The sequence below is a fragment of the Pygoscelis adeliae genome, unplaced genomic scaffold (assembly GCF_000699105.1).
Source record: "Pygoscelis adeliae isolate BGI_AS28 unplaced genomic scaffold, ASM69910v1 Scaffold445, whole genome shotgun sequence".
Classification (NCBI taxonomy): Eukaryota; Metazoa; Chordata; class Aves; order Sphenisciformes; family Spheniscidae; genus Pygoscelis; species Pygoscelis adeliae.
The window spans coordinates 1,608,157-1,616,448 of NW_008824894.1; the positions used below are offsets into that span (position 1 = coordinate 1,608,157).

Sequence of the window (8,292 nt, forward strand, 5' to 3'; positions counted from 1 at the left end):
TAATTCCAAATGGTTTTATTTTAATTATTCAGCATGGAAAGTATATTTACTTTACCATACTATCACCATATTAGTTCTATTAAGTGTCAAAATACTAATTTTATCATCAAACAACATGAGAACTATAAGCAAACCAGACCATGACCAAGCAAGAAAGCGCAATGATCTAATGTGAAACAGCAAGTAAAACAAATCACTTTGGTGTGGATGTGTGTCTGATTTAAAGAAGTCAGTGTGAAAAAGCAAAGAAGGCCAGCAGGCATTTATTGTTGCCGTCCGGTTGTCTCTCAGCTTCTGGTGTTGAGCTAGGTTTGCTCACTCCATCTCTCCCAAGCAGAACAGACGACAGGATTTCCTCCGCTGCATCTTCTACAAACGTTTCAGCTACCGTGAGTAGGTGCAACCGAACAGCCAGGCAATTGGCATTACTGTCTAACTTTTGCAATTGTCCAGACTTGTACATATCATGCTTTCCAAGTTTTGATGCCAGCACAAGCACTGGAGTCTTTGGTCTGTTAAACTATTCTTGTTAGTATTTAACAGCCATAATTCCAGGTTCTGGGCTAAAAGACTGTTTTCTGATCCATTAAACATTCTTCCATCTGAAGAAGTAAAAGCCGTTCTCAACAATAGTAGGAATAAGATGTTTTTCTTCTTTGAAAGCAAGATCTTTCCATGAACTTTACAGCTGCAATGGAGTAGCATCTGGAAGAAAAGCGCTTGGGGCAAAGCATACCTTACTTTCAAAAACAAAAACATGCAATCTCACCCTGCTACACTGCATCTAAAGGTGTAATTCTGACCTGTTTAGGCAGGCTGATTATGAACTAAGAACTGAGACACACATACCCCAAATTCAGGTAAAAATAAAAACCACGGTACTGTTGACAGACATGTTCCAACCAGTTCAAGCGAAATTCAGACTCCCAGAGCTTAGAACAACCTCCTCATCTTAAAACAAAGGCAAACAACTGCGAAGTCAGTGATCAGCTAAGAGGTGCATTCTGGAAAAGACCAAAACTAACCCTGATAGTTAGGAGGTGAAATGAAACAGCTGTCTGGCTATAGGGCAGGAAACATCAACGGTTAACCAAACTATTTTACCTTTCCCCTTTTAGATTTACCTAGGAAGCATCATCAATTTACAAACTGGAGTTACAGAAAAGAGGTTACCCATTGATCCCTGAAGGGAACTAACCATGTCCCATTTCGGTTTGGGCGTAGGTGCCAATTATCTTGACTCCATGGACCAGAGGCAGCCATTTCTCCTTCTGAGCATCAGTCGTTTGGGTCTCTAAGGTTTTTTGAAACATGCTGAAGTGGAGACCGAAAGGTTCAGGAAAACTGCCCAAGCATGTTCTACAGGAGAGAAATAGAGGAATCTGGATCTCAGTCTTACTGTTACTGTGATCCTGAAAGGCTTTTCTCCAACTGTAGCATAAGATAAATAATCTCTTTGCCTATTTCAATCTTTTTTTGTCCCACAAGCAACCTCCAAATATGGAGGCATCAGAGGCAATGCTAATGGGAAAATAAATGTTTCTTTCAGGCATTTTATTCACCCTATGAATCCTGCTGTTGCTACGTAACTGGAAAAAATACTATTCTACAAAGATTCATGGGGAACTTAAAACTGAGGACGTGAAAACCAAATTATTTTCTCCCCCATCTCTCAGGCTTGGGGAGAATAAATCCCACTACTGCTAGTAGCCTAGAACCAGGTCATATTAGCTAGAAGCACTATGTATTGAAAAGGAGAAGGCTTCTTAGGTGACCAAGTGCTTTTCAGAAGAGCTCTGTATTACCTGTAGCTGCTTCTATCAGCTGTGAGATCAGGAACTCACCTTCAATTAAAATTACTGTTACAGGCTAGTGCTGGAGGGAATGGAAGGAAAATGAGACATCGAAACAGAAGTTATTTCATGAGAGAAAGCTCTGTTAATTTAGTAGCCACGATGGCAGGCAAAGTACACTCCCAATTAAAACAAGCTCCATAACAAGCCTGCTAGAAAGTTTCACTGTGTAAAAGCTTTGTAGTAAATAACAGCATCTTCCCTTCAACATTCTGCAGTCTGAACAGTTTTTTCATCTTCCATCAGCTGTACACGAATGCTTATTCCATCCAAATTCAAAGATGGAAGAACAAATGAGTGCTGTGCATGAATACCTACATACAAGATCTCTCCCACCTGCCCAAGATACCAACGAGGAAAACATATCCTTCCACCTCGAGGTATTAATACCTGCCCAGGGCGCACATTTAAGTTTGTTGCCAACACAGATCCACACTGCGTAGTGGAGGCTATGCATACTGTTTTTCAAATTACAGCAGCATTTCTGATTGGCATTTTACACCATGCCTGGAATGAGTGCCTGGGAGCAGAGAGTAAATAATTGATAATTCAAAACCAGATCCCCATGCAAACTGTGAAAATCAGCCTTATGGTGAGAGAAAGCAGGACAAAGCTTCTTCAGCACCACTGAACTGCATGTTGAAGATGCTTATGTTAAATGGAACAGTATTTAAATGGACAAGACTGAATGACCCATGGATTCTTCCAGAAGCAAAACTATTGTCATCAAGTAATCGAATACTGGTGATTAATGTATTAACTGTGCTTTAAGCTGGTGTGAGTGCAGGTACAGTGTCTAAAGTTCTTGGGATCAAGGCAGCCAGTTCTCTTACCAGAAAATATTATACTGCCTACAGCAGCACATATTTACAAAGCAGAAGTTATCAGGGTGACCAAGGGCTTAAAAATGCTACAAGGACAGGGAGACAAAATATTTTTCAGCATTCTGATAGTTTCCTACCTGGGTTCTTCTTTCACTCCAGGACTAGTATAGCAATAGCAGCACCCTCTACTCCCTCACTGCCTACAACGCAATTACCATGCATCTACTCCTTGGGCCCAAAAGGACAAACCTACAGGGAGAAAATGAGTGCTGACTTTGAAATACACCGTTTCAGTGCAGCTTGGAAGAGATTGAAAGTTCTTTGTGTATTTTCAGGAGCCATTAAGAGAACTTGTGAAAAAGGTGCAGCACATGCTTTGCCGTCAGAAAAATCAGGTCAGACACTGCTTCTTTGAAGGTAATGCTCCAGAAAAAAAACCTTAAAGGTCACACCAGCAACTTTCACTGCCTATCAGTAAGTTTAATTGCAAGTGCCAGATACTTCATGCTTAACTAGCACCTTCTCTGATAGGAGTAAGAAGAATGACATTTTGCAAGCAGATACTTTCTAACATCCCTGTGTCAGAAGGTCATACTATTTCACTGACTAAACATGCAGCATTTTAACAGCTTCTTGCATTAACAAAGCTGAAAGCAGAACTGAAAGCTAGCTAATTTACAGCAGAAACTTTTTATTTCTGCATACTCCACACTGAATGATTAGGATTTTCTTAAGGTGCCTTTTAACAACTTGAATGACAAGGAGAGAGAATCCCATTTTCCTCATGACACAGGGCAAACAGAAGAGGTAATACCTGTGAAGGGAGGAAGAACAAGTTTTCTTTCCTGCTTTTTCTTTCTCCAAGCTCTTACTCCTTCCTCTCCCCATTTCTACATTCCCACTTGGCACTTCCCACTACCGACACAGCTTGTTCTCCAAAGGCTGCATTGTGCAACTGTTGAAGCACAAGACTGAACGTGGCTAGCTGCATCTAGCACTAGCAATTTCATCAATGACCAAAGATCACCTCGTTGGTCTGAAGTCAGATTTGCTACAACAATCAGTGAGTCAAGAGGAGGGCTGCAGTTCCAAATCCACATACGGGAGAAGGATGTAATACACTAGTTTGGCAATATACATCTTTCCAGATTTCACTGCAACCAACACCACCCACATAGTAAAAGGCACTTGTATTTGACAGACGAGTTTGATAGCATATCTATCAGTGAACAGAGTACAACAGAAGCAAAGTCTATGTTTTCAGAGACTCCAAAGCCAAATGAACGATTGCAAAGGCATTCTCAGGCTGCAGAACTGGGTCACAGAATAGGGTCATTTACTTTAGAGCAAAATCCGTAAGCAAACTTTTCCAGCTTTTTCTGGTTCTTGAGGTAACTCTCTCAAGGAAGAGCATGAAGGATTGCCTCAGCGGAGAAGGAGCCGGGGGTATGTCTGACCTGTGCTTACTGGGCTTCAGAGTTAACAAATGCTGTGGTAATAATCTCCTTTTACAGCTGTATCAAAAAACCCAAGTCAGACTCATCCACTCCAAATTGATTTAGCAGTGGTTAGTAGGGCCCCTAGTACGGTTTTCTGGTTTGATTTGCTGAAAGCTACTCCAGGTCCTAACTTTAGTGTCAAAATGAGAAATAGGGACAAACTCTCACAGGGAAGTGCACGTTCATGCAATGCTTATGAACACAGGGATCGTCTGTTGACTTGCAGCTCTCGGATCTTCTCTTCTTCTGTGCCCCGGTTTCTCCCAACTGTTTTTCATGTCTTCATTTAATCCCATTTTCCTCAATGAAGGTTATTTAAATTTGAAGGTGAATTAAAACTGACCAGACTTCTCTCTTCAAAGAGCTATGTAACATTACACATCAGAACAATTTCCCATTTTTCATGCTGACTTACATTTTGCTGCAGTTAGACTGTAAAAGAAGTCTTAAATATTGGCACTTTAAGGCTGCTGGCCTTCATAAGCTGTAGTCACAGCAGCAACTGCAGCGCTGACACATGTTAAGACACAGGAAGAACTGACTAGATGAGAAGCAATTAAAATGGCTTCTAAATATATTTAATAGATCCTCTTATGTTTTGGAGTCCAGCAAAGCCCTTGTGGAAGTAGGAAGGAGGAACATTCAGCTCGACATGTCACAGCAGCAATAACTGTTTAAGCTTATCTCCAGGGCAGCTGAAGGAAGAAGCATTTCTCCTCACCTATTCATAAATCAAGCTATAAAGTTGGTCAGTCATGATACAAAGCTACCTACTGAAGTTCTGGTAGTATACAAAAGCTACAGGAAAACAACTAGCTCAAGATTCTCAAAAATTGCATACGTAAATAAATCTGTCCCTACTATCTGGGGATAATCACAAGGCGTGAGGGATTATTGGCAAAATATCTTAAGCTTCTATCTGTAAAAAGCTGACAGTCAATCACAATAAATACAACTTGACATCTGAATCCAGGACTTCAATCTATTTCATAAACTTCATTCAAGGCATGTCACAACACCATATCCATTCAATTTTCCAGTTTGGAAAAAAGAATAAACCCAAACACAGTTTCTCCAGGTCAGCTTTTACACAAATGAAGTCCCTTCTAGTTAGCACCAATTAGCATGCTTGCACATGTGATAGAAATAAACTTAATTTTGCAAGTTGGGTGGAGTTCACTAAGTTTAAAAAAATATTTGATACTCAGCAGGTGAGAAAGTGGACACAGATGTTAAAATGCAAATGAAATCAAAGGATTAAAAAATAATCCTTTCATTTCTTCCATTTATTAAGAAGCAGTAAGCCAGTATCCTCCCTTGCAGACACCAGACGTTACAGTAAAGAATTTGAATCAAGAATATTACCAGTATACAGTTCTTAGAGCAAACAAACTTCACTTGTAGGTAAGAAGTATATGTACTGCTCTTCATTATTCTACATGTTATTACAGAAGACACTGGAAAATACAGGCAGTCTACAGTAATTGCAATTATCTTTCGAAGTCCTGAATGTCTGCAGTTAGAATTGACTCTGGAAAAAAGTAAGCCTTCCTCATTGTTTCAGCTGATTTTGGATCATGAAATCTGACTAGTCACACCCAATTACTCATATCACAAGATATGGATGTATTATTTGGTACCTATATGAAATACTAAGCTTTCATCCATTTAAGAGTTAAATTAAGAATTACTGACTTAAGAATTCTGATGTTAAGAATTGCTGACTCCCAAATAAGTTTATGGAAAGACAAAACTAGAATCTATCATTTGACTACTTCAGAAAAGTCCTATTTTCATAAAATATTGTCAGTAATGCTACCAAAAGACAGCATTTACATTGCAAACTTTGTTGAAATTTACCAGCTGGTATGCTGGATAGACTTCTCCGAATTGTCTCCATAAAAATAACTGAAGAAACTTCCCTATCGCCTCCAATAATCCTTGTGTAGGAAAAATTAATGATTAAATTTTGCCATGCAGTACCTGAATACAGTCACTGAACTTTTTTCTTGTTATCACTGTCCACCGATGCCAATTTTCAAAAGAATATTTACATTACTTCCATGACAACTTTCATGACACAGGTCAGCGTAGATCAATTTCTTTGAAATTAAAACTACAGCAGACAAGATGATTTCAACTAACTAGTCCCAATATTCATGCCCTGAGGCCAATGACAGCTTTTCTACAAGTCCAGTCAGAGGGGGCTTGTGATTCTGCCAGTGCATTATTTAATGTGCAATGTTCATTTAATGTGCCAGAGGATATATTCATAGTATTACGTCCAGATTTCTAAAGCTGTGCAATCTCTCTGTTAAGCAGTTTCTGTTCGATTATATCAGAATGAGTTTAATAGAACTAAGGGGAGAAATACATCAAAGTCAGGAACTAAGTTCCCTGCAAGCTCGAAGGAATGAAACTCAGATGTAAAGACAGTTTTATTTTTATTAACTTCATCCAAGGGTAAAACTATCAGATAAACAAAAGGTCAGATACAACAAAAAGCCTCTAGGTCAAAGGGAACCACTGTAGCACCAGGAGCTTGGAGGGAGACGGGACAGATAGTTATAAACAAGAACTTATAGAAGTTCCAACTATCCTGGAACATTTTCAAGTATGCCTGTAATGCAACTTTATTAGGTCTAAGTGCAAAGTGAAGTAATCAGCTTTAAGGGATTTCATTAGAAGCTGAAATGTCATCAGATCTATTCAGATTCAAAATATTTTTGGAAATTTTTTCCTTTTGGGAAAAAAAAAATCAGACTACAAGTCCCATTTTTTACTTTCTGCACCACATAATAAAAAGGGTGTAATTATTAATGGTGCGTTTCTAGTCAAAAATCTAAGAAAACACAATATTCAGGAAATCAGGGTTTCATCTGAAATTCACTGAAGGCAAGACTTCAGCAGGCTTTCGTACAGGTCTTTAGCTTCTTTTGGACAGCAAACATAGGAAAAAAGCACAACTCTAATGTCCTTGGTGATGATCAAAGTACATACGAGAAGCAAACTCTACAGCTAGGTACCTTTTAAACCAGTAGATCTCCTCCGGATCTGCAATTCCATATTCTCTTAACTTCATCACCATCAGAGCGCTCTTCCTGATGGCTTGCTCATAGCGTTGGCTACGGGACAGGAAGTTCAAATCCTCATGTTGGAAGTCAGGGTCATTAATAACTAAGGCCTCTGGGGGCAGAACAGAAGAGGAAAACAAACTCAGTTTCCACAAACCTCAATAGACAGTGGACGAGAAACGATTCAGCATTTCACTTGCTGTACCTCAAGGTACAGATATCAGAAAATTAAAAACAAAATGAAAAGTTAATGAAATCAGAAAGAAGTCAAAGCTCTTGGAGAGAGGGACTCTAGCAACAGGGCGTTCTCCCATTCCACACATAAACCACATTTTAAGGTAGGAGCACTCTGGACTTGGCAGGAGGTTAATTCACTGATGTAAGACCTGCAGGCCCCTCAATAACAATCTCAAATCCTCAAATAGCAATCGTTACTGCCGGATCACACTGCCTCATGAACTTTGATCTCCATACAACCCCTTGCAGAAGGGCACAGCTATTATTCCCACTCTGCCGACTGGAAACCAAGGTACCCAGAGGCCACTGACTTTCTGCGTCCCCTTTGGCACACAAGTTACACAACACCAGCCTCTGACAATCCCACCCCAGTGCGGACTGGGGAAAAAAAAAAAAAGAGAGTAGAGGTATTTCATTAATCTTACATATCATGGTAGTGGTGGGTGAGAAACAGGTCATATTTGTACTGTTGGGCAAGAACGTACTAGGAAGGAAGAAGGAGGGGAGAGGGCCCAAGAGAAATGCCCATGGGAAGCTGCCTCTCACCCTCTGGAGGAAGAGGAAAAACAGAGGTAAAAGGACATTACTCTATCAGGGTGTCCTGGTTTAGGCAGGGATAGAGTTAATTTTCTTCCTAGTAGCTGGTACAGTGTTGTGGTTTGGATTTAGGATGAGAACAATGTTGATAACACACGGATGTTTTAGCTGTTGCTGAGCAGTGCTGACACTAGTCAAGGGCTTCTCAGCTCCCCATGCGCTACCGACTGAGCAGGCTGGAGGTGCACAAGAAGCTGGGAGGGGGCAC

At 40.1% G+C, this 8,292-nt stretch overlaps 1 protein-coding gene across 1 annotated transcript in view; it reads right to left on the minus strand.

Annotated features, from left to right (window-relative positions):
- ACOX1 (acyl-CoA oxidase 1, palmitoyl) overlaps nt 1–8,292 on the minus strand; it is a 22,591-nt gene that overhangs the window by 11,897 nt on the left and 2,402 nt on the right. Inside the window, exons 2-3 of the mRNA XM_009324621.1 lie at nt 7,203–7,362; nt 1,199–1,359 (exon numbers count right to left, since the gene is read on the minus strand). Coding sequence (XP_009322896.1) covers nt 1,199–1,359; nt 7,203–7,362 — 321 coding nt within the window. The remainder of the gene's footprint in view (nt 1–1,198; nt 1,360–7,202; nt 7,363–8,292) is intronic.